This window comes from Octodon degus, unplaced genomic scaffold, assembly GCF_000260255.1.
Source record: "Octodon degus isolate 3935 unplaced genomic scaffold, OctDeg1.0 scaffold00075, whole genome shotgun sequence".
Lineage (NCBI taxonomy): Eukaryota > Metazoa > Chordata > Mammalia > Rodentia > Octodontidae > Octodon > Octodon degus.
Window position 1 is genome coordinate 11,293,867 of NW_004524651.1, and position 26,832 is coordinate 11,320,698.

A 26,832-nucleotide genomic window follows, 5' to 3' on the forward strand; every position below is an offset into this window, starting at 1 on the left:
CAAGCAGTGACTGTGGCTGCCTTGGGGTTCCCAGGGCAGCACAGAGGACAGGCAGGTCTATAGTCTAGAATCTTCAAAAGTTGGCTTGATCTCATGAATATGCACCATCCTCAGCAGACAGGAGGAGCCCGGCAGAATACAGACCAAGGCCGCTGGCTTTGAGCACCTCTGTGAGCCCCTGACATCCAGCCTCACTGCACCCATCCTCCTGTGAGCGGCAGCACTGAGCGCCAAGACTCCTGCAGGAGCAAGTCAGTGTGGGGAGCCCGGGATGCCCTGGAACTCCAGGCTGAGAACCCATCACTGCAGAGGAAGACAGACACCTAGCCACAAGGTGGGCTCCCGGCCACAGGGAGCTTGGCACTGCCCAGAGTCTGGAACACCCTGCTCAGCCTCCTGGAGAACAGAAGAGAGGACTGGAGCCTAGAAAGGAGAGACACCTGCAGCCAGACACCACCACTCTTTGACTTTGGTGCTCCCAGTCCTGTACAAAGCAGCCCCTTTGAACTGGGTCTCTGTAACCCCATAGGGTGTTGTTGACCTCATCCGCCAAGTGCTTAGTGGCTGTGATTGCTCTGCAGTTACTGCTTCTACTGCTTCATCCTTGTCACCCATCAGAAGAATCAGTGTCTGTCTCTCTCTGTCTCTCCCTCACCATTTCTCCAGTGATTTTCCAGTTTTTCTATCCACTTGAGCAATGTCACCTCTAGCAGGAGCTGACCACTGCAGGGGTTCTGAAGGTGACCCAATGTAAAGAGGAAGAATAAGAAGTAGAATGAGCTGCCCACCACCCAGCCCTCACAAATCCTCCCATGCCCTCCAGGAGAGATGTTGCACACCGCTGGGCAAGGCTCTGTGTCCTCTACCTCTTCTTAAATAGTAGTAACTCTCAATGTTCAGTGCCTCGGGACCACAGCCAGGGTGACCTCTCGGTGTGTGGGCAAGGTCTAGGGCAGCAGGCAAGAGGTCACACATTCTTGGCTCAGGCAGCCTCATGGTCTGCGCTCTGGGAGGCCGTGCTCTTCTGCTGACCCTCTGCAGGCCTTTAGAGAAGCCAATTAACCCCTTTGATCCTGAATTTCCTTCTCCATGAAGCATAATTAAGAATGCCCATCTGGGGCCAGGGTGCACGCAGTGGTAGAGCAGTCACCCCGCATGCACAAGGCCCTGGTCCAGTTGCCAGTACAAGGGTACAAGGGCAAGGACCTCAGCTGGTAGACTCCCAAAACTACCATCAGCATATCACCACAACAGAAAGTTGGCAGCTTTCTGAAGTCGCTCATAACGTCACCTATTGCAGAGACACCTATTGCAGAGAAGAAAAAATCTGTTCTAAGCCTCTAACACCACAGATGTTTTAAAGCTATAAACCTCTGTTCTGTGTCAGAAGAGACCAGAGTGAAGTGAAGAAAGCCTGTCACAGGACGAGGATTGCTGAGACCGTCACTCTACTAGGTCCTGCAGGACGAAAAAGCTGCAGGACTTCAGCTGGGAAGAAGTTCACAAGAATTGGCTATTTCAAATGCCAAAAAATTAGCCACTTTGGGAGAACCCATGAGGGTACACATGGAGATTACAGTTTATTTAGGAATAACACAGTTTGTGTGTCTGGATCCTTGTTTCGCTCAGTCCCACCTCTTTTGGCATGGAAGTGTCACATTTTCCCTTTGATGGCCTTTGTCCAGGGCCTTGGAGAATGACAGTGAGTGGCGAGCACTCTGGTGGCATGAGGCTGAACTCGGGGCCGCTCTCCCATCCATATTCCACTTTGTGGCCAGCAGGCTAGCCCAGGCATCTTCAGGTGTTTTAGTGCTGGGGCAATAGTTTATATGCACCTAATAAAATGCATCAGTTGGAAACACAAAAGTATGAGCAGAAACGACAAAGTTCAGAGTCTCTGTATGCCCCAGTGAGCTCATCTTCCCTATTTCAGGGTGATGGTTTTAGTCATTTTACGTGCACAATTTTATTCATAAGACAAAGGGAGGAAAAATTCGATTTTAGAAGCTTCTAAAACGTTTGACCCTGCACTGGCTGGAAACACTGCACATTATGTGGAGCCTCGACCCGCATCCCTCTCTTTCTGGCAGCTTTTCTGTGGAATAGGATTTTTTTTTCCTCTTTTTCTTCTCTCTTAATATCTGGGAGCTGTGGATTTTTTTTTTCCAGTTTTCTGTGGCATTTTTAACAGACTGCATCATTTCAGAGCACCGTTCTCTTGTGGTGGGCAACTGAGATGTGTAATTATACGCTGTGGAAAATGACGGTGGTATGAAGGGTGCGGGAGGAGGTTATTGAATCACAAAAACATGTTTCCTATTCAGAAAAAAAAATGACAGTGTGCAGGATGCTCAATTTCCTTCTGCTCTGTCCCCACAGAGCATGCGGCATCCTAAAGCAGAGAAGTCATTGGTATTCGCTGGAGTTCGCCTGGTTTCATTTTTATTGTTTCAGAGACTTATTACTCTTTCAGAGTGGTTCCAGGTCTGCTGCCTTTTCTCAGTATATATGAGCTGGGTAGTTGCAGGAAACACTTTAATTACATTTTAAGTAGAATAAAAGCATAAGTATATTTATGAAAATCCTAACAGAAGGTGCAAGGAGACTATTAACTTAAATCCCCAAAATACATAAAGTGTTTTTTCATAATAAAAATTCCATCATTGAGGCATTAAATTGTACCTGCATATTAAAAATCTGCCCTAAACACTAAATATTGCCTAAATGTGCACATTGTATTCAAAGATCCCCCCGTAAAAACTGCGCTGGGACTGTGGGCCTGCGTCATCTGTCCCCCAGGCTTGTCCTTAAATTGCTGCTTCTGGGACACAGGGCCCTCCGCCACCCCACGATGGTTTTGGCTTTGCCTCTGTGCTGTATCAGTAGGTGGTGTTTTTCCCAAATCATCTGCTCTTTGGCTGAATTTGATTTTAGTGAACCTGCTCAGACAGAAACAATAAGGACAGCAGCAGAGGAAGAATCGGAGGGTGCCCTTAAACTTGGATGTCACAGATTGAAGGAGCAGAGGGCAGCGCCTCCCACCATCTGCCCACAGTGGCCCGTCTTTGCCACAAAAGCCGACTTCCTCCAGGAGCAGAGCTGTTTCTGCCTCAGGACTGGAGGGAGGCAGCAAAGGCCTCGCAACAGCTTTGGAAGCAGCCACTTTTCTCTGGATGGAATACAGATTACCGAGTGGTGAATACTTTCTTCCCAATAATATTAGCTCACAGAATTCTAATCAAAGCATTTACTAATTTGATTTATGTACTTGTAAGGGAACATGCATAACTTTTGACCTCTTTAAGATAGAAAAGATAACTAAAGAACATTTTGTTCTTGCCCAAAGGGAAATACACTGGAGAAACTCTTGGAAAATCTGCTTTGATTTTGCTTAATTTATTAAAAGATATTTCAAAGATAAAAGTATATTTAAAAGGACTTCATAAAATTACTAAATAGCAGAATTACAGATAACCTCAGGGCTTGATTTTCTGCAGGCAGATTTCACTGATTGGCGGGCTTAGTAGTGAGTACTATTGATTACATGGTCTGCAAAAGGAAAACCAAACAGCAGGAAGTAGGCTGACAGGGAAGGCTGAGCAGCCTCTACCTCTCAGGGAGGGAAGCGAGGGGAGTATCTGCCACACCCACACTCCGACATCTGTGCCAGGCCTGGCCGGAGAACAGACGTGACAGCAGCAGTCATGAGCCAGGTTCTGTTCTTACACTGAGAATTTCCAAACCAGCAACACAGCCCAAGCGCCCCCGTTGAAAGAACCATACAGCCTGTCATGACGTCTCCAAGAGTCTACTGGCTGTAGAACTACAAAGCTTTTTTTTCTAACTACAAACTCAAATAATTGACTTTTGTTTTACTACAGACATAGGAAGGAGTCTAAAGTCTAAATCTTTTTTCAGATATTTTGAAAGTTTATGCTAGCAGAAAGCCATAATGTTGACATCCAGGTCTATCCTATAATTTTGTTAATATCCACAGCAGAAGAAATCAAAAGCCAACACATCCAGTCCAGATGTCCTTGCCTCCCTCTCCTAATCCTCGTAGTCAGGTCACTGATTGTCCTAGCCCCCGGGTTGCAACACGTGGTCTCAGTGATGCAGATGTAGTCAGGGGAACATGGCTGCAGAATGGGCAGCAAAGCCAGGGCAGAAAACGCAAACCAACGTTGCCACGTCTTCAGGAGTCAGGAAACAGGAGCTTTATCTATGGGGTTTGCTCTCGCCTGATCTTTTCCTCAGAGCATCTCTTCACCTTTCTTTAATACATTCCAGTGACACTGATGAACGTACTTCCTCGATAGGAATTTGGGAGGCTCACAGCCAGTGGGCCACCTTCTTTTGCTGCTTCCTGTAGCTAGCACATATTAACATAAAGTAAGGAAAATCCCGGCTTCATAAGCAGGGTGACCAGGATTTGACTTGATGTCTTTGACGCTGTCTTGCAAATCTTCAGTGAGAAACAAGGAATTTTGGTGTAGGTGTGGAAGGCAGCTGTTGGCTGACTGGATTTTGGTAGGCTCTGACTCTCCCTTGGAATTCACTGCTGGGGCAGGACAGTGGAGAAGGAGCGGTGGGTAGAAGTCACGACCTGCCAACCCTTCTCCAGCCCATGCCCCACTGCCATAGAGCAGTAGGTCTCCCTCTGTGCCCACCTGTGGCCCTCAGAATAGGTTCCCAGGATGGGCTCAGTCTACTACATCTGATGCCCACCACATCCCACACTTGGAGAGGGACAGTGTGTGACCCTGTGCTGGAAAGAACATTCTGGAAATAGTGCCCACATGGAGTGCAATTGTTGGCCCATGTCTGCTTCTTAGTCACTAGATAAAGGACAACAATGAAATTACAAGAACTGTGTGTAAATGTAAGTCCTGGGGAAGTCCTGTGGTTACCCTAATCACCACTGTGGTGTGAGTGGTGACCCTACAAGGGACCCCCGTTCCCCTATCAGGAGTCAGAAGGAGTTCAGGTGACCCTAAGCATTTTCCCCATGAACAGAGGCACTGGATTTGCTGCAAGACTCCAAAGTCTCCTTCAGAGTCGGTTACTTTCTATCTTCCTACCAAGAAGAAAAGCAAATCTGAGAACTTTTGAGATGGGTAAAAAAGGCAGAGGGAACTGAAATTGGTAATTAAATCATGACAAACTCGAAGTCGAATTACATTGTTGAAAGTCAAATAATAGTTATTACTCAACTGTAAAGTAATTGTCATTCATGGAGTAACAAAGACCCTATTCAGAACAAAAGTACCTGACTTTTACATCCCTGGAACTATTTTTAAATGCATATTATGGAGCAGAATAGAAGGGAAAGTTTTGTGGCTTATTACATGTCACATAGTTACAAATCTCCTGATTATTTAATGGCCTACATAGAATTAACTAGTGATTTTGATTGCAAGTGTAGGCTTAGCTAATCAATACTCTGAAAATGTTGGCCTTTGTCCTGTGGCCCGCGGCATGTCACCTTCCAATCAGCACTGTGCAGTGTGGCTCGGCTGCCTGTCGGCACCTGCCTGCCCTGTGTTTTTTCACAATGACAAATGTGATAGGAGAACTCTGATTGTGATGAAGGGACGTCCCATGACGAGGCTGATCTAAAACTCCGCTCTAAGTGCCCCTCTGCCCTGTGCGTCATAAAGCAGCATTGGCCACACTCTGGTGGCAGGATGTGATGCGCTGGGGACCACCTGGAGCCCAAGGGGGTGGCAGAACTGGGCTGCAGCTGTCCCCTGGGAGCCGAGCTGGGTGTAGCAGCATCCCACCCGGTAGGGGTGCAGAGGCATGGATATTACCAAGCGTGGCAGAAGGGGCCCCTGGCCACATGGCCATCTGGCCAGACCTCGCCAGCTCTCGCCACACAGTCCCTGGCCTTGGGCTTTCAGCCTCCAAGGCCGTGAGCCAGACAGACTGTTCTGCCTAGTGACCAGCCCGAGCCAGGCGCTTCATGACTACAGCGCCAAGTGGGCGGGCACAGGCGGCCTCTCCTGTCCTGCGGCCCTCTGCACACAGCTGGACAAGTGAAGCTCTGTTTTGTGATCAAAACCTAAACAAATGGTGCCCAAACAGTGCACTCATTCAGTCAGCAACTGATCATGATGCTACCAGCAGGCTCTAAAGACAAGACATCAGTTTTACTAAGTCTTTCCTGTTGTCTTCCCATTTGCCATAAACACTCCCTCAAAGGAAGAATGGCCTGCGGACTAAAGTGGAAATAAAAGTCCCGAAGTTTTTCACTTGTCCGCTGATAGCAGAGGACATTCTTATTATAGTAATTCACTTTGTTTTCATTGTATTTGGTACAGAGTCTCACTGCGCAGCTCGGACTCGTAGTGATCCTCCTGTTTTCAGCCTCCCCATCACTGGGATTACAGGTGTGTGCCACCACGCCCAGACTCAGGCACTGGCTCAGCGTGCCCCAGGCATGGAGCTGGCGGGGCATGCAGAACCGGGATTATAGTAATTTAAATACGAAAAAATACATATCTAGTAATATAAAGATTAAAGTCCCTGGGGCCAGCCTGATAGCTCAGTGGACTAAAGCACCTGAGCTTTAGCAGAGCGCAGCGGCTGGGGTTCAATCCCTGGCGTGCTGTGCTAGCCCTGCCTCTGGGGTGCTCTGAGATGGCAATTGAGACTGGGCATGAGCCTGTAATCCCAGGGCTTAGGAGGCTGAAACAGAAGGATCACTGGGAGTCCAATTTAGTAGTGAGACCCTGTAGATCCTGTCCTAAATACAAAAAAAAAAAAAAAAAAAAAAAAAAAAAAAAAAAACCTGAGAGATTAAAATCCCTGTGCATAATAATGTCAAATCCTTAAATAAATGGAAATTTAAACACCCTTAAAAATATAAAAACACCTGAGTACAATCCCTAGTTCTGAAAAAATAAAAAATAAAAATTAAAAAAAAAATATATATATATATGGTGGTATATATTTCAGGATTTTAGCCTTGGAATCATAAGGCCTAGCTTACTCAGGTTCACCATTTTAACCAAAAATAACCATCCATGAGTTATCGACTAAGGGAAAGACAATTTATCTCCATATGTCTTGCAAGAATATTGAAAAGTGGTAATCTAATGAAAAAAGTATTCATTTTCTATACTAAATATTCAAGTGGGACAGGCTGGACCATGGGACTTGTTACTGAGTTGTGACCAGCTATCAATAAGGGGAGGTCAGGGAAAAGCTGCCTGCAGTCCCTCCGGGTGCCCAAGTGCAACTTACATGCCCCTGTGTCTTTCCTGTCTGACCCGTTCTGCCTTCCCAAAGGAGCCCTCCGAGTAGGATCACTCTGTGTCCCCCACCAAATCGGAATGCTTAGTGTCACTTCTCTCCTTCCAGAGCTTCTTTGAAGGACAGTCCGCGCCGTGGGACTCCGCTAAGAAAGATGAGAACAGAATGAAGAACAGATACGGCAACATCATTGCATGTAGGTGTCGCAGTGCTGGTGCTGGTGTGACTTCTGGTGGCTGGGGCCCGGGGGGACGCTCGGGTGCACTTGTGCTTCCGTCTGCTGTGGGAACCGTGTGGTGCTCCCAGGAAGGCCCTGAAGCCTCCTGACATGCCAGGCGCCCTCTCGGTGGACCCAGTTTCACTTTAGATTGAACACATGGGTAACATAGGTAATGTTAAGTGTGAGAAGGAATCTTTCACCCAGTGTTTCCCAACTACTGCATGGGAACAAACAGAGCTACTGACACACAGAGAGCCTCATGCAGGGAGCGCGGAGTCCTCTGCCAAGCATTAACTCATTAATCCTCTGGACGCTGGGTCAGGTAGGTCAGTAATAGCCCCATTTTCAGGCCAGGAAAGCGAAACACAAAAGTTAAATGATCATCCTTGTATCACAGTACTCATTAGCAAAAGACCTAGGATTATGTCTCAGAAATTCCCAGCTCCTGTGAAACTGAATGTTACCAATCCATAATGCCTGGACGGGCTTTAAATTGAGCCCAACCTCATTAATGTTCCGTAACAACACCAAGACTCAGGCTGATGGATGAGCCCCCTCTCCCGGGGCCCAGCCATCCATCCTCAACACAAAACCGCTCCAAGCCTCACACAACTGTGTCGCGGTATGGGGGCCCACAGCAGCACCCTGGCTATATTAGTACTATTTCTAAGGATACATAACTAAGCAACAACAAGGCTTGAAGACCCACCAGCCCATCATGTCTTATTACTTGCAAGAGAGCAGACGCAGAAGGTTCGCCTGTTCTGAACAAGCAGCACTGGACCTTATTGATTGTGGAGGTGCTGTCCAGTGCTGCCTGTCCGAGTCACCATTGCTGGGGTCCACAGTGCAGTCCATGGCCGTGACCATCCCCGAATAGTGTGCCCTGCTCTCCTCCTGTCTCCTCGCAGCGGGGCACAGGGAATGTGTTTGTGCCGCCCGGTTGTCCATCTCTCCCCCCAGCAATTGTTTATTGATCACGTCCTGCTTGTAGGACATTGCTGTGAAAAAATGATTGAATGTACACATGTGCACTACTGCAGGGATGGCAGCTCATGCGTGGAGTCCCAGGACTCAGGAGATGAGGCAGGAGGATTGCTGAGTTCCAGGCCAGCCTGGACTACTCGTAGTAAGACCCTGTCTCAAAAAAAACTAAGTGAAAAGACCCACTGAACAAAGAACATAATGTCATTCCAACAACAGTGAAAGACAGTGTTTGGAGTCTCTGTCCCACCGCATACTACCCAGGGGCCAGAGGTAACTAATGAATTTGCTGAGAACATGACCCGTAGTAAAACAGAACCGAAATGCCACATCAAAACAACATTGATTGTTGTTACCTGGAAAAAAATAATTGCACCTTTTCTTCTTTGTCCTTCCTATTCATCTTAAGCTTAGTAAGCCAATAAGTCATTTAAAAGTAAAAAACAAAGAAAAGAAAGAAATCATCTTTGAAGCCTTCAGCTCCAAAGGGGTTGCGGCAGGTGGCCACCGGCAGCACCCTGCCCTGACTCGCTAGCAGCTGCCGAATGCGAGCTGCCCTTCCAGGCCAGGCTGAGCAGTTGGCCTCCCCTGGGCCTAAGCCTGCTTCCCAGGGCTGCAGTGTGCAGCCGCCAGCTGCCTCCACCACTCCTGGCCTGCCGCTCTCTCAGGGTCTCCACACTGGGCCAGGCTGCTTTCGTCCCATTCTAGAAACACTATCACAAAGACTTCTCTGCCCCCTTCCTGGCCACGTCCTGCAGCACCAGAAGCCTCTCCCTGTGCATCTGTGCTAGCTTTACCTCTAGTTCTCTGTTTTTGAAAGAAATCCCTCTAGAAGTATTATTTGTAATTGGTCATTTGTATAAATAGAGGTTTTATATATAATGTCTATATAGTTCCCTGTACGGCCATGAGCTGGCATATGCTAGGACGACAACCACGCCACCTGCCAGACAGCCACTGGTGCTTCTCAGTAGTGTCCAGATCCTCAGAGCTGGCACTCCACTCCCACTAACTAGGGTAAGTTTGATACCAGGAGTGGGGTAAGAACACACCACTTCCGCCAGCTGCAGTCACCCTGCTCCCGTGGTGTCCGAGCTGGGGGGAGGGTGTTCCATGCAGCATGAGTTCCCCGGCTGGTTCTGATGACCCACTGCAGACTTAGTGCAGTCTGGGCATCGCCTTGTGCACCACTTCATCTAGACAACCTGGATGTCTGCATAGCAGCAAAAATAAATCCTAGCTATTACCATAGATGTGCCAGGGTTGAAGAGTAAAACTAAGAATGCCCAAGTAAGCCTTTCGCAGAGACACATCTGTAGGTGCACAGTGAGGGCTGCTTTATGGCTTCGGAGAGTAGTCCTGCTGTGTGTCCACTGCTGAGAGTGTGTGGATTGCAGAAAGGTCCCTTTCACGTGCTGGGAAGTTCACCTCGCAGGGCTAAGGCCTTGGGGACCTCACCACTCCTTAGGATGAAGAACTGGGGGATTGTGACCCAGATCTGAGATTTTTTTTTTTTTTTTTTTTTGGTGGAACCAGGGATTGAACTCAGGTCCTTGCGCTTGCCAGGCAAGCACTTATTCCACTGAGCCATCTCCCCGGCCCCTGAGACGTTCTTGATGGTGCTTTACAAAGAACATAAGAAATGTTCCTAATGATCACAGTCATTGTTTTGCAGCAGTGTTTGCATATAAAAGGTTGTTGATAGTGCTTAAAAACTGGCTATTGGCTTTTTCTCTTAAGTTAAACTTCTCCCTGATTTACACTATAAGCTTGCTGAGCTAGTCCTTTCCAAACAGAAACAGAGGTTTGCTCTGCCAGTTCCGCCTGCCACATACAGACGCAGTGCTGCCTCCTAGTATCTCAGCAGCCCCTACCTATAATTAACCCCAGGCAGAAGGCGCACGCCACATCTCCAGCTAACAAGGCGGCTCCCGGCAGCTGCTCCACATTCTGGGGGCTGCCAGTGGAAGAGAAGAGCCAGGAGCCACAGAGCTTCCCCGGCAGATTTCCTGTGTCCTCTCTTCTATCATGCATTCAACAAATACACATCGGTCTGCCATGTGCCCGGCACCATGCCAAACTGAAGTCAGTTTTTCCACACATAGTCACGGAGTGCCTCTGACACCACACACGTAGCTGTGTAGGAAGGAGCAGGGAATAAACCCTGCAGAATACCTTGTATGTAGGCAGAAGCTTTGTGGGGAGTTGGCTTGTCAGTGCATCCCTGCAGAGGAGACAGAAGCAGTCCCTAAGTGCGTGGTACGTGCTGGGCTTTGAAAGGACGCATGTGCACCAGAGAACATAGAGCAGGGAGGAGATGGTTTGGGCTCAAATTGCAGAGCTTAGATTGTGGCCCAGGAAGACCTTCAGTGAGGACACTGTGCAGCACAAGACTTCCAGCAGGGAAGAAGTGGCCCTGAGCAGGGAGTTGTGCCTGTCTTAGTGTGGGTGGACAGCAAGAGCCGGTGCTGCTGGAGCACAGAGAGAGGGCAGAGAGTGATGGCGGACATAGGGACTCTGGATGGCTGCCCTCATGGCCGTGCCAGCCCCAGCAGGGCAGAGGGAGACTCTGGCAATCAGGATGAAGCAACTGATTAGGAGTAAAGGGCACTGCGAGAGGGCACAGTGCAGCAGAGTGGCCGTGTGGGGGCTGCGTGGTCAGAAGGACCAAAAAATCCTTCTGAAGGGGTTGCCGGGGGAGGTGCTGCTTCCCACTGTCGGGCGGGGGAGGTGAGCAGGAGGAGGGCCACTGAGAGGTGAGCGTCAGGCGAGGAGGGAGAAGCAGACCACGGCGCCCTCTGGAACACAGGAAGGACCTGAGTCTTCAAGGGCTCAGAAGCCCGGGTAAGAAAAGCAATGCTGTGGGCTAAAGAGAAGATGTGAATTCAAAAGAAGTGTCGACTGAGCTGAAAGGTGGTGGGGATGAGGAGGAAGGCAGAGGAAGGGCTCAGGAGTGAGCCATGTTTCTAGCTCGTGGGAAGGTGGACCACGTCTTAGTGTCACCCTTCTCATTGCTGAGACAAAATGCATAATGCCAAAGTCAAGGAGGAAAGGCTTATTAGTACATGGTTTATAGAGGTTTCAGTCCATAATTGGCTGGCTCCAAGGCAAGGCGGAGCAGCAGAGAACAGTACATGGTGGTGGAAGACAGCAAAAGCAAGCAAGGTGGGGGAGAGACAAGCCTCTTTCTGCCCCTCATCTTGTATGCAGGCTGCCCACCCTGGGGCAAGGGTAGCACTCGTCCCTTTAGTCCTAGCAGAACTATGCCAAAGCAACCAGTGGGCTGACTCACTAATCATACACCCATAATCCAGCATCATACGCTCTGCAGGAGACTTTGGAGGGACATCAAGGCACAAGCCATGACAGGTAGATGGACACATGGAGAAGTAGCTGGAGAGGGCAGGAAGGTGCCCATTTGCTCCAGTGGGCAGATTAGAAGAGGAGCTTGGGGGTGGGCTTCTCCTCACCAGAGCTACCGAGTGTCTGGAAGTGTTCAGATGAGCTTCTCCAATCAGTCGTGTGGACTGAGAAAGCGGCTGCTCCTGGGTGTAGGTCAGTGAACAGGGCTGGGAGGAAGAGAAGTTAAAGCTGTTGGCAGGAGGAGATTGTCCTGGAGCAGGGTGGGTATGGAGCCCACTTCCAACCCAGGGAGCCATGACAGTGAGCCATGACAGTGAGCAGCAGGAGGCCACACCCCTGAGCCAGAACAAGGAACATTGTGTCAGGAGAAGAGGGGTGGCCGGGTGTCCCGTGGGTAGACCTAATGCAGTCAAGACTGCTGTGGTAGTGAGGACCCCAGCAGGGGTCAGCTGGGCTGGGAAGTGGGAGAGGGCCCCTCGGGAGTCTGGATTTTATCCAGTTGGTACAAGCCATGCTTTCCCCCCGCGTCTCCTGACCACCAGATACCCAAGAGTACACCGATGTTTTTGCCCTAATCAGTCCCTCAGAGTCTTCAAGCAGTATGCAGGCTGTGGCCTGTGCGGAAGCCTCCCTTTGAAAGCATTTATTTTGTTTTGCAGCGGTGTTCTCTCTGCTGATTGAGGAACTCCAGCTACACCTGCCTTTCTCACTCCCTTTTGAAAAGAATCTGCAGGTGCCTTGACCTGGCCTCACTGTAAAAGCCAGGGCCGTGGGAGAGGAGGGGACATTCATGAATTAGCTGAGAATGAACTGGCAGGGAAGCGCTTGGCATTAAATGCAGGTGGCCGTGAGAAGGGGGACTAGGCTGTCAGGAGATGCTTAGAACACTCAGGAAAATCGGCAAAACAAGAGTCAGGGATCCCTGCCAGGAATTTTCAGAGTAAAGTCAAGGTTTCTAAGGAAGAGACAAGGTAAACAAAGAGCCAGGGACAGAGGAAGCCAACGCAAGAGCTAAGCTCCCCCGCCCTGGAGGTGCCCCCCATTGGGCTGCTTGCCCGCTTGGCCAAGCTTTACCAGGAGGAGCAGCAGGGCAGAAGCCAGGGGCCAGGACCCGCACCCTCCTAAGGTCACACTCACATCAGCTTCTCCACAGCTGGGGCCTTCAACCAGAGCAGCAGCACCGTTGACAGCAGGTAGCCACAGAGGAAGCTGTGGAGCCTTCTTTGCAAAAATTAATAGTAATTAAAATTAATTTTGAATCATCTCTCAGAGGCCAAAGGCTGCCTAGATAATTGTGATTCCCATTTACCTTAAATATGTCACCAGTATTGAGCAGAGAGAGAAAACTGGCTGGGGGTGAAACATTATCGGTGGCATACTCCATTCATTCTGCTGGGGAATACCCAATCACACACTAGTTAAGATTCCAGAGCTGTTACCAATATCATTATGTTTAATATGAAAGTATGAAAGCGTAATGTTACTTAATGAAAAGGCCGTAAGTACCATGTTTAAGGGACCTAAGGCATAGAGATCTGTTTTATTTTTATTATTTTTTCCTAACTGCCCACTAGTTTCCTGCAGTTTTTTTTTCCATTGACACACAGTAATTGTGCACATGCTGTGGGGTGCAGTGTGACAATTTGATACTCGTCTACCATTTATAATGACCAGACAGAGGATTAGCCTTTCCCTTTCCTTGGCCTTGACCACTGCTTTCTGTTGGAAAACTTCAGTCTCCTTTCTTCTACCTCTTAGTAAAGTAGACAGTAAGTGTCTGTGAACCAGTCACCCTGCTGTGCTACCGACATCAGAGCTAGTTCCGGGCCCCTTGGTACCTGCCACCCAGGGGCCTCTCTCCCTTTCCTGCTCTGCTTTAATCTTACATGGCCCACCGCAGAGCATCCGTACATGCACAGTACATGCTACATACCTGCATGCATGCCTATGTATGTGCAGAAAAGCCTCGACACGTGGCGATTTTCAGCAGCAAGCAGCATGTGATGTCTCCGCGAGACTACCAGTGTGTCCCTATTCCATCTAGTGATGGTTTGCAAAAGCCCCGAGAGGGACGCCAAGTAGTCTCTTATGCAGATCAAGTTTGCCGACCTGGATCATTACATTGTGGGATGGAGGAGCACTAAGTTGTGATTACTACATAAATGTCGCTTGGATTTTGATCCCATCTTAATCATGTGACCCGCTCTTCGTCACTCTGCCACGTGTCACAGCAGCCTTGCCAGGTGGACACGCTGGAGCCACGGTGTCCCCGTCATAGCAGGGCCCTGCTCACAGGGCCTTCGTGCCACTGACTGGCTTAGGCTAGGCGGTGAAAGGAAAAGGCACACCTTAGAGAAGCATCTTCCAGAATGACTCTGTGAGACAGAAAATGTGCAGATGCACAAATGAAAAACAGCCCAGAGTTAAGTCACCAGCGGTAGCGAGGCGGGGAGGCAGCCCTCCCCTGCTGGATATGTCCCCAACATCTCAGGGCAGTACTCACATTAGCACCCTGCATCCCCACACGAAGTAGAAGAGGTGGGCTCTGCTCCTAGTCCCCTTCACAGTCAGGGAAACTGTGGCACTGGTTAACAACCAGCTCAGTCACACGACCAGGACAGCCAGAGCTGAGACTCTCCAGGGCCAGCGGTGCCGGGCTCGGTGCTGTGCATTGTCAAACAGCACAGAAAGACTCTGAGTAGAGGCGGGGAGAGCGGGGGGAGTGCGGCAGGAGTGCCCCAATCTTCGGTCTGTATCCAGACTTTTTCCTGCACCCCTTTAAAATCAGCCTCCCCTTCTTTTCCCCCAAAGACGCTATCAGGCACTCTGCTCCTCCATCGCCGCTTCCCCAGGCTGGCACCTCAGCTCTTTGTGCTTTCAAGATCCTGCTGTGAAACTTCCACAAAGATGGCTTTCATTCACAGGAGGGGGCGACCTTTTTGAGGGGAACTAACTGTGCTGTGTTCACTTGATCTTCCCGGCAGTCCTAGGAAAGTAGCGCAGTTCCCCCCTTCACAGAGAAGAAGCTCGAAAGATCCAGAGTTGAGTGAGATCCCCACGCACAGGAATGGAAGAGCCAGCGTCCAGTCAGGGTCTCCGAGATGCCAGAGCTCCCAACATTTCCAGCTGCTACAAAATGAGACCCTGGGACGGCTTCGAGATATCCAAGGCAAAAATGCCCATGCTGGGAGCAAAACCCAGTTGCAAACTCTAAAGCTCATATCTTCTCAGCTCACTGAGCTGTGTACCCCAAATCCCAAGTCCTCAACATCCTGACCCCATGGTCTTCCTGGTTAGTAACTGACTTCTGCTTCACCACAAATCCCATTGGATTTCCCAGAAGTTACAACTGTGCCAATGAGTTTCCCAGACTTCCTTCTGACCCAAAAGTCTTGTTCCTGTCCCCGAGACACCCGCCTATCTATGGCTTCCCAGTGAGCTGCAGCACAGGGCTTGGGGGATGTGGTACATCTTAGGGTCCCTCACCTGAGTGACTCTATTCACCATGTGATAGAAGTGTCCTTCAGGCATTTCACATGGAAATTTGACACAACTTAGCCTCAAGAGACCCCCCAAGAGTGGTTGATATATCCTCATCTCCTTAGTCGGCCTCTGATTCAAGGCCAGTGAGACTGCAAAAAGAAGTAATGATGGAGTCCATCAAATGTGCTTGCCCAGCAGCCGGTACTGTTTCCTCTGCAGTGCTGAGCACAGAGCCCAGGGCCCACCCATGCTAGGCAGGCGCTTTGCCCTGACCTACGCCCCACCCCACACACTGGACGTCCAGGAAGACACCTGGAATCTGCAGGCTCTGTGGCTGGCACAACCGTTTTGCCTCTTTCCCTGACTCAGTGTGTGCTGGTGCTGCCCTCCGGTCTGTCACATTCCTGTCTAGGAAGAGGGATTCCCCCATCAGCCTGTACCAAGACAGAGGAGAAACTGGGTAGGCACTGACCCGTGATGCCAGGAGCCGCCCTCGGGGACACCAGTCTGCTCTCCAGGGCAACGTCCCTGACCTCCGTTCTGTGCAGCGGACGCCTCCTGGACACTGGGCAGTCTCACTGCTCTGAGCCAGCCTCCGTGGCTGCAGGCTCTGGCCAGGGATCCCGCCGTCGCCTGTGCCGGCCATCTAGACACTGCATTTTCCTGTCTGTCTCACAGTCTGCAGCATGGCCGCAGCATGCACAGCACTTACATGCCACTATTAGGGATGACTGTGTAGGCCTTCCAGGGGTCATCACAGGTGCATGTGCAGGCTAAGTGCTAGCACTGAGCCATTCCCTGGAGGAACTTGAGCACATGTGAAGGTGGACTTGGGTGGCCATAGGGTCTGGGCACTAGACCGCAGGGGACACCTGTGCCCAGCAGAAGCCAGCTCTCGCTGCTCACACTTACCTCGCCACTGCACAGGAGAGGGTTTCATAGGCTGCGTTCTCCTGGCTCCAACATGTGCCTATTAAGCACAGGAGAAGGCTGCAGCCTGCTGGCCTCCCAAGGCCCGCGAGGGGGTGCTGTCCCCACCACCTTCAGTGCCCTGGGAAAGGGCAGAGCCTGCCTCAGGAGGGTCTGCCTGGCAGAACAGCCCACAGGTCCACCACACCCTTCCCATCCCCATTCACAGACAAGGAAACTGAGGCACAGAAGAGATAAGGTAACTTTCTGAGATCACAGGATGGGGTGGGGATTCTGCGCCACCCACCTGCCCTAGAGCCTGCACATGGAGCCACATGCCATGTCCTCCTGAGTGGAACAGAAAGGACAAAGCGCCCACCAGGGTCTTCCTCTGGGCTCTCCAGCCTGGTTTTTAACTAGAATCCATAGAGAGTTACTGAGGCCCTACTTGCTGGGAGGCTCTGATCAGAAATAATCTGTCTGCCACGTGAAGTGCAGCCAAGTTAAGAAACTGACACCAATTTCCTTCTCCCTCCACTACTGACAACAAACAAAACATCCCACAGGAGGGTGAGCATCCCAAACTGAGAGGAAACAGTGGCTTCCACCTGTCAGCCTGTCCGGCCAACGGGTGGGTCTGCTCAGGGACAGAAGGCCTGTCACCTGCAGCTCTACGCCTGCACATTTCCCACCCATTAACCCGAAAGGAATGCTGGGTACCGTTAGCCTGAGGAAGAAGCTCTGGCAGGTCACCAGCAGGCCCTGCACTACCACAGTGCGGCACGGCCTGGGCAGGCCGACTCCTCGGAAAGAGAAGAGGGTTCCTTTCACCAGAGCTGGCTCTAATCTCTTCTAAATGTTGGGGTCCTGTGGGTGCTTAAAATAATGCTTCTACCATTGAAAAGAACATGAATTTAGGGTTTTGTTTTTGTCTTTCAGTGTTAGGAATGGAATACAGGGCCTTAAGCATGCTGAGCAAGTACTCTATCATGGAATTATATGTCTAGCATCAAAAATAATTTTTAAAGTAATGTAATTTTTTAAAACCCAAAGGTTCACTTTTAATAATTTATAACATTTGCGATGGGGGCATGTACTGTGTTCCAGGCCCTAGTCTAGTGATGAAGAGGGGGACCCTCTGCCTCTGTGGACGTGTGAGCACCTTTCCCTTATAAAGTGTAGGTTTCTGTGACATCACTGGGCTGTCTCTGTGGTACTAGTGAGGAAAGTGCTCCACTCAGGAAGGAAGTGTGGCTGTTAGCATGGTGGTGGCCTCGCCCAGAGCTTGCTTGGGGTCAGACACAGCGAGGCATGTCCTCATCTCGTCGCTGAGGTCAAGCAGCCTTCCTGTCATGCTTTCTGTGTCCTCCAGAGCAGGAGGCCAAGGCCCACTGCGCAGCTGGCGGCACAAAGCAGTGGATAGCAGCATGCTGTCGCCTGCAGGCATCTTTGGGCGTAGAGAGGAGACAGAACTGCTGGGCGCGGCCACAAGGACCATGCAGACCATGTCCACACGCCGTGACCGTGGTCTGATGTCGTGGATGTTGTAGGCAGCCTCCAACACCTCAGGGGAGTGTGTGCCTCAGTGGAATTGTTCCGACTTCAGTCTAAAAGTAACGCTGCTGTGAGTCACTGGACTAGGTGTGAAAGTCTCCGGCTTTTCCCTTGCTGTGTGAGTGTCAATAATGAATTAACAGGTTAATGGAATTTACTGTAAAAGCTAAAGTATCATAAGTCCTTCCATGTTTCAGTACAGAAGTGGGAGGCATAGTGCTTTATCTTTGTGTTGGTGAGCTTTCTGTCACATCAGACAAATAAAGCTAAAAGAAGGGAAGGCTGTTTAGTCTCGCACAGCTTGATCCACTCTGGACCGCATTCTCCAGACCCTGGCGCCCTGGGCCTGGCCAAGGCTGCGCATTGTGCGCATGATGGAGGAAGCTGCTACCTCACGACAGCCAGGCGGCAGAGAGGGAGCCCGGGGCCCAGACCTTCCTCAAGGCCGCACCACCAGGGACCTCGCTTCCTTCTCCTGGACCCCCACCTCCCGCAGAGCTCTGGCAGGGACCGAGTCTCCAGCGCACGGCCCTTGCGGGCCTGAAGAGCCCACACCGAGCAACACTGAGAGCAGTGGTGTGCAGGGGCCTCCAAGCAGTGTGCTCCGCAGCCTAGCAGTGGCCTTCCTCAGCGGCGTTTTCCTTTTCCTTCACAGATGACCATTCCCGGGTGAGGCTGCAGACGATCGAAGGAGACACCAACTCAGACTACATCAACGGGAATTACATCGATGTAAGTGCTCCGAAACTGCTGATAGGCCCAGCCGTTCTGATGCACACCACCAGATTGGGTGGGCAGGTGTCAGACCCGGCCTGAGAACAAGCATGCGAATACGGTCCTCTTCCTGTGTATTGCCTGGTAGTGCTTTGCCATTTCATGCTTTTACAGACTAGGAAATTGTTATTTCATTTTTTTGTTGTTTTGGTCAACAATTTGTAATTATTCGGCACTCTTAAAAAATATGTTTGCATATTAATAGGACAAAACTGTCTAATTCCTGATGCAGTGACTCGCCACCTCCTGTCATCAGTGCACTTTTAAGTTGCCTTCAAAGTCATCTGCAGCTGTTCGCCAGGACTTCCAGCGCAAGCAAGGCGTGTCATTAAATATGTAGGCTGTTCAATTATTGAAGATGGCCTCTTTGTTCATTCTGCATCATGTTAACTTAATGTCTTACATTAGGATAAATTCTTCAGGAGACAGCATGTTTTCAGTTGAAAGAATGAATGAAATCAAAAGTAGCCCAAAAAATCAAGGGAAAGTTGTGGCTCCCTGCAAGGCCTGAGTACATGAAACGGATTTCAGCTCCCTGTGGTTCCCAAGACACATGGTTTCTTAAGCCTCCGGCACTGCCAGGGTAGCTTTTACACACACGAGTGAAGCATCCCTAATCCCCAAAGCCAAGTGCTCCAGCAGCTGAGACTTTTTGAGCACCTCTATGATGGCACAGGTGGAAAATTCCACATCTGACCTCATATGACAGGTCACTGTCAGAACCCAGGGGAACACCTACCCAATTTTTTCAGTGTTCCCATGGGAAAAAGACCCCTCCATACCGTGTCACTTCTACCTTGTTACATGAGCTTTGTGTCATACACAAAATTAAATTACCTCCAGGCTGTGTGTAGAGGCTGTACAGGAAGCAAAAATGAACTTTGTGTTTAGACATGAGTCCCGCCACCAAGATGCCTTGTCGCATGTATGCATCTGTTCCAAAATCTAGAACCCCAAATCCTGGTCTCGAGCATCTCAGCAAGCGGTATGCAGCATGGATATGGACTGCTCTGCTGTCTTGATTGAATATGGCTCAGATGCTAAAGAAAGATAAGCTCAAGCTTGCATAGGTAAATGGATGTAACTGGAGGCCATACTCACAAGGGAAGTAGGTCAGACTCGCATGTATAAACACCATACTGTCTCCCTGGTGTAAGAAACTGAAAGAGTAAATAAGATCCAATAGGTGCCTGACAGTAGCTTATAATAAATAAGGTACAATTGGTATTGAAGGGAAAGAAACTGCTCAAAAGGAAAGAACAAGTAGGATGGGGAAAAGGAGAAAAAAAGAACGAGGTAAAACAAAATAAAAAGGTAGGTATATAAATAGACAGACATAAGATAGCTAGGACAATTGCACTATTAATTTCTATTAGTTCACAGAAAGGAGCAGTTGGTGCTTATATTGTTTGATCAGTTCTACACGCTTGTATCTGGTAAACTGCACAACTACTTTGAAAATAGCAATATGTGATATAATAACCACGTTAATTGCCTAAAAGTAACTAGCATCATAATATCTAGGAAAGAGTTACCTGAAAATGAGCATAAGCCTGTTAGCTTTTGGTGCTAGCTGTAAGAACTTGACAGTTTACAGACTTGTGGGGAGGGCCACAGGATGATGACTGAAAGGACTGTTGATACCCTATTCGTCCACAAAGGCCCTAAACCGTTTTAACAGGGGTTGTATCACACCCACTTACGGTTTGATTTTACAGTTGTTTGTGTCAAAGCAGAATGTCTTCACTGGCACCCTAGGAGCATATCTCCTGCCCAGCACTACCCCTGCCTCCATTCAGGGCAGCTCCCAGAGATGCCTGAGACCCAGCTCCTTCTGCCCACAGTGACACAGTGTGACCTGAGAGGACCTGCAGTGTCTTTCCCCGTCCCCTCTAGGCCAGGGCACTGTGCCGCCCTCCCCACCCTGCCCCCTGTGATCCCTGAGGGGTCCTCTAGTGCAGAAGACCCTTCTCATCTCTGTGCCGCTGCCCCTGGCGTGCACCTGGCAGTGTTTGAGAAAAGGCCCTCTAAAGGAGTGAGGGAGATGGGCGTAGGCACTGCGGAGGAGACGCTTTGCATGAGGCTTTCCACGGTAGTGGTGTAGAGGCACAGAGGGCAGAAGCGTTTCATCCCAGGAAATGGCACACGTGAGACTATAAAGTAATGAAAATGCCCAGTGGAGGCGTGTTCACTTTATACCCACTGCTCGTAATTCACAGAGTTGGTAAGATCTCATGCCATACCTGTTATGCATCAGCTACTATTCTGGGTGCTGAAGTTGTAACTGTGAGCCAAGCAGATTTAAAATAAAATTTAAAAAATGAAAACCCCTGACCTAATGGAGCGGATGATCTAGTTGAGAGAAATGGGCAGGAAGTAAATATGTCAGTTTCCTACCACGTATGATGTGTGGTACGTGCTGCGGGGGAAGCTGAAGTTGTGGGACGTTAATGTGCCAGGGCATTGATGCGCCAGGCGTGTGCGTGAGCTGCATTCTAGCGCAAAGCAGCTGGAGTCCGGGAAGGCGATGAGGGGTGGAGCTGTGCAGGTATCGCGGACCATCAGCCTGAGCACAGGCCCGGCTGAGGAGCTCGAGAGGTGGATCTGAAGGAGAGCAAGCGGGTGAGGGTGGGTGGAGTGGACTGAAGAAGGGGTAAGGAAGGCATAGTGAGGTAGCAGCCAGCAAAAGGAACAAGCCCATCATCGGAGGGTTGGAAAGAGACCTGGCTGCCCAGCAGAGGCTGCAGTTGGTCAGCAGGGAGACTGCTGGGTGGCTATGGAAGTGAAGTGGCCTGAGGGATACCGAGGAGGCTTGGCCACACTCAAACAGTGGAGGAGGAGAAATGGTAGGGTCCACAGCTAGCGTGAAGCCCATGCCACAGGGGTTTGCTGGCAGACTGACCACAAAGTGGAAGGAAGAGAGGGCCAAGGCTGCCCTGGAGAGATGGAAGTACGATTCTCTCAGAAGATAGCTGTGCGGAGGAGCAGATTTGGGGGCAGCTGGAAGGAAATGAGTTAAGGGTTAGACATGTTCAGCTGTAAGCCTGCATTCCACATCCAAGTGCAAGTGTTGGCGACTGACACATGCTAACATTTCAAGGAAAAGAGCTAAGCTGGCAGTAAGACTATAAGACGCACCAGGATCCGGATGACATTGGACCCATGGGACTGGATCAGAGGACCACAGGAGTAAGTGTAGGTGGAAAAAACACCCAAGATCTAGACACGCCACTGTCACCGACAAGCAGCAGGGAAAGAACCAGGCAGGGAGCCTGAGCTGGGTGGCCAGGGAGGGAGGGACCAGCGGGGAGTCAGGTCCCAGAACCGAGCAAAGAAAGCATCTAGAGGGATCCGTGGCACTCCAGGTGAGTAGGTCAGGTAGCTGAGGACTGAGACGTGGCTCTGGTGGCTCTTTCATGGCTGAGTTACTTCAGCTCCTTAAGTGTGTCCCTCCCATCTGTGAGGCACCTCCGTAGGTACTGGACAGAGAGAGCAGGTAAGGAAGATAAAGTTCTTGCCCTTGGGGGATGTACGAAGTAACAGGAAACGCATAATTGTCTGAAGTCCTGTGCAGTATTGGTCACAGTACTATAACTTAAAGCCTACAAAAGTTGAGTTGTGTGCAAGAATGTTTGCTTTTGTGATTCATTGCACTTGTCTTGTTTTTCAGAGCAAAAATAGCCTAACAGATACATATTTAAAGTATCTGAGAGATCTGTGTTTCCTCCCCAGTTTCTTTTTCCTATTTTCCAGCTAGCTTTGGGCACGGTATCTGAGACAGTGCTAGGGGACACAATGGGAAGTTCTAAGTGCTGTGATGGTATAGTGAGTTGCTGGGGTCATCGTTCCCTGACTTGGTGGTATGGCTCCCAGACATTTATCATAGTTTCTTTGCTGCCTGTTCCTCTTCAGGACCAAATTTCATCTTTCCTGTTTTTCATAAGGTCATGGTAAAAGGAAGCGGTTTGCAGAATTTCTGTCTCTCTAAATTCCTAGCCTCTGCTACAGCGTCCTATCGTGGTATCAGCCGTGTTTAAGAATGGCCCTGAGTAGTACTATTGATGTAGCTGTCTGTACTGAGGTAACAGGACATGTGTTGAGCCCCTGGCACACTGCCAGTAGCCTCCAAATCACGAGTGACATTCGATCTCCCCTCCCAGCCCACTTGCACTTTAATAAGAGTGGCAGTCACGGTATTCAGCAGGTCCGTAAGTTGTTAGCGTTTATCGCTCATTCAGCGTCTTACAGCCGACAGGCGATAGTTACTCACAGCTCTGGCACACATCAGAGCAGCTGCAGTGGATGGACCTTGGCTTAGTGAGAGAAACTCAATGGTCTCCGGCCCAGCAATGAGCTTTCAAGTGATGCGACTCTTGGTGTTTGTGTGTGCATTCATTTCTGCAGACTTGGCGTGTGACCTCTGTGCTACTTATTGATTTTAAATTTATCAAATATTCTTTCTCATTTATTTTTAGGGCTACCATCGACCCAATCATTATATCGCTACCCAAGGTAAGTTCATTTCAGCTTTGATGTCTTTCTTGGGTTGCTTTCTTGCCGGCCTCTCGTGTCGTGCTCACTCCGCCCTCCCACAGGAGCACACTGTGCTTGCAGTCTCTCACCGCTCTGGCCATGGCCACTCACGCCCTCAGTTTCCCGTCAGAAATTCTCTGCTGCAACCATTTAGCTGGAATCTCATGCGGAGATCATTTGAAGGAATGTGTTCATTATTCATTATTGAATTCAGTCTCTCTACCCTGGGAATGAGTCTGCTTGCAAATACAGATATAGATGCATCCATTCAATAAATATGTACCGAGTCACTCTGTAGAAAGAAGGATAATTGCTGCTGGGTGCCCGTCAGATCCAGCTAGCGGCCCCTTCTCACAGTGGTATTTAGGGCGAAGATGCAAGGTGAACTGCATAGAAGCCAGTAGTCGCAAACCTGGTCATTTCTGTAGGAAATATATCTACACTAGTAGAAGAATTTGGAAGAGAAAAGGGTTGCTTTCAGGGATGGCCCAAAGCAGCCTTGTTATAGGATGTAGGGCCTCTGCATGGTAAGGTGGCGCGAGAAGAGGCGTCTGTTACGTTCTTCATCTCTGGACAAAACTCCCAGCACCCACAATTTACAGGCGGAGAGGTTTATTTTGGCTTGCAGTTTCAGTAAGCTCACTCACGAGCCCATGGGGTGAGCTCCAAAACAGCACGGTGGAAGGACAGCCCGCAGGAAGGCTGCTCACGTCATGGCGGTGTTCAGGAAGCAGAGAAGAAGAGGGAAGGGAGGAGCTAGGTGCCCAGGATCCGACCACTTTCCAGAAGTGCTGAGCTTCTGGAAACTCTCAGAGTGCATAAGAGGTTAATGGAGTCACTCGTGACCTGAAACATAGCAGATGAGGAAGCTGGGGAGGCTGCTCCCCACTGGGCATAGAGGTGGGGCTTCCGGCTGAAGGAGCCTGGAAGAAAACAAGAGACGATGTTGAGGAAGCTTATGTCAGTGGTTGCCCTGTCGCCACCCCTGCTGCCCATGAATTAGGTCACCTATGAAGAGGGAGGATCCCAAGAGAGCCCAGGGCTTAGGGAATCACTATGAGATGAACTGAAGGACAGTTACACAGTACCTTGATATTGTCCATCAAGGTAGAAGACCCCATGTTCTTCCATTTGATTCTGTTCTTTCCAGTAGCATATTTGTGCTTGTAAGTTTTCTGTTACTATAACTAAGTATGTAAGATGCTCCACTTCTGAGGAGGAAGGGTTTGCTGATCATTCTGGAAGTTTCAGCCCATGGCCAGTTGGCCTCATTAATTTGGACCTGTAGCCCCACAGGACATCGTGGCAAGAGTAGCTGGCAGAGGAAGCTGTTGACTTTATGGTGGGGAAGCAAAAAGATAAAGGAAAAGGAAGGATGGCGTCCTAGTGTCCCCTTCAGGTGCACAGCCCCAGTGACCTACATCGCTCCCAGCAGCACCAACCTGAGGACTGAAACGTGGACTCATGGGCCTTTGAGGGCCTTCCAGATCCACCTCGTAGCAGCCTTACATCCCAGAGACAGGAGCAGGGAAATCAAAAAGTTATGACCCCCCAAAGGTCAGGGCTTAGCAGGGAGGGGTGCACAACAGGAAGTCAAGGGCAAGGGAACTGAGGATGCCAGGAACACCCGGGCTGGGAGACCAGAGGGGCCTGGGATGCCGTGGGAGCAGAAAGCACTAATGGATGGAGGCCAAGTTTGGTTGACAAGAGTCAGGGCTGAAGAGGCTGTGGTGGCCAGAAAGAGGATTTCAAAACACGGAGCAGCACTGTCCATTAGGACTTCCTGCAGTGGCAGAGTTGTTCTAGAGCTGCTTGGTCCAATATGGCAGCCACCAGTCACACGGGGGTACTGCGTGCACTCAGCCCTTTGCATCTGCAGTTCCACATGCCAGGGGAGACAGAACATGCCAGGGGAGACAGAACATGCCAGGGGGAGAATACATCCATAGTGAACATGTACAGACACCTTCTCCCACCATTGTACCGTTCGGCAGCCATTTGCATAGCATTTACATTGCATGAGGGGTGATAAGTCTCCCAGAGTGGATTTAAAGTGTACTGAAGGGTGTGCATTGACCTTAGGAGGCACCAGCACTGTGAGTAGAAGGCTTGAGCATCTGCAGGCTTTCATATCCTCAGGGGTCCTAGCACCGACCTCCAAGGATGAGGGATGACTGTCCCTGAGCTACAGCTACTGCAAACGATAACTGAATCTTACATTTTAATACCCATGTAAATAGCTACATTTGGCTATTCCCTATGACAGTGTCAGACAGGGAGGCAGTGGGTGGAAAAGCCCTAGATGTGGCAGTTGTAGAGACACTGTCGTCTTGGCTTGTCCAGTTCCCACTGCCACACCAATGCCCAGAGCCTTGTGTCACCATCGGGCACTCTGTACCCAGGTCCAGATGACCTGGTTGACCTCCCAATGCCTTTCCTCCTTTGTGCCATGGGATCAGCAATGACTCCTTCCAAGGCCACTTTCTAGTGCAGTCTTCTGTGTAGTGTCTGTGAACAGGAGCAAGGCAGGTCCTGCATGGGAGCTGCTGGGATCTTCACAGAGCACAAGCCTGGCCCAGGGACGGAACAAGGACCCTGGGGTCTAACCCAGGGCACCTTCAGACGCTGCCTCTGCCTTTAGAGGGACAGTGTCTTAGATCTGTAAAGTACCTTCTGACGGCTTTAGACATCTTATAATGCAGACATCGTAATATCTGATTTAATATATTTGCTTATAATTTGGAATTAGCCTTCTTAAATAAACTCATGTGACAATTCAATTGTCAAACATCCAAAATACTCCTGAGCTTCTGATCTCTCCAGTAACCTTAACAACCCATGTTTTCCTGGACAGTGTGAACATAAACTTAAATCCCATTCTCACAAACCAGGGACCTCCAGATTAATGCAACTAGACACCCAGCAGAGGGAGAGATCGAGAGCCCCCGAATCAACGCATGGCCCCTCCACGGGCTTCTCTTAGTTGTTCTCTCCATGCCTCTCTCTCAAAGGAGCTTATACTTTAAAGGAAAATATCACTAGAGCCCTTTCTGCAGAATTAGTCTGGATGGCACTCACAGAGAAGGCGTCTTCAGCTGTGCCCTGTATGAGGTGTTACCAAGCTCACACACTGCAGAGCACCGTGGCGGGGCAGACAGCATCAGTGGCCAGAGAGTGTCTCTGCCCCTCACGGAGAAGGGCGTGCCTGGTGCCCATTCACCAGACCGCGTGGCCTTTCCCCAGTGCGGGGTGGGCTGCGGTTGGACTCTCACATCAGCAGCGCTTCATCCCTGCTGGTGGTGCAGGAGGCAGGAAGAAATGAAGGGATATTTGTCATCTGACATTCAGTCAGGACTGTATGTATGACAGTAGTGCATCGGACCATGTTGCTAAGATCAGGAGGCTAGAATCACTTTGCTAAGGGATGCCACAAACATCGTGTAACTAAAGGCCTCAGGGTCCAGTGCTGCAGGTAGGTGACAATCCAGACATCACTGGGGACAGGTGGAACATGTCTCAGAGCACCCTCCCTTAGAAAACATCAGTACCCCACGCTAGGAAGCCAGTGAGACAGGTTAGTATGCCTAACAGCTTGGTGCCGTTTTTAAATCTCTCCTTGCCCTTTCTTAGCTCTTTTGCACTGAGATAATTCTTTAAAAATCTATTCACAGTAAGAACTTCTGAACCTACATGAATGGTCCAATTTATGACAACCGATTTTCTTCCCAAGAGATAGTATTATACAGATTTTCACC

At 49.8% G+C, this 26,832-nt stretch overlaps 1 protein-coding gene across 1 annotated transcript in view; it reads left to right on the forward strand.

The window, feature by feature from the left end:
- Ptprm (protein tyrosine phosphatase, receptor type M) overlaps positions 1-26,832 on the forward strand; it is a 681,934-nt gene that overhangs the window by 580,714 nt on the left and 74,388 nt on the right. Inside the window, exons 20-22 of the mRNA XM_023720402.1 lie at positions 7,366-7,453; positions 18,426-18,502; positions 23,020-23,113. Of these exons, the coding sequence (XP_023576170.1) occupies positions 7,366-7,453; positions 18,426-18,502; positions 23,020-23,113 (259 nt within the window). The remainder of the gene's footprint in view (positions 1-7,365; positions 7,454-18,425; positions 18,503-23,019; positions 23,114-26,832) is intronic.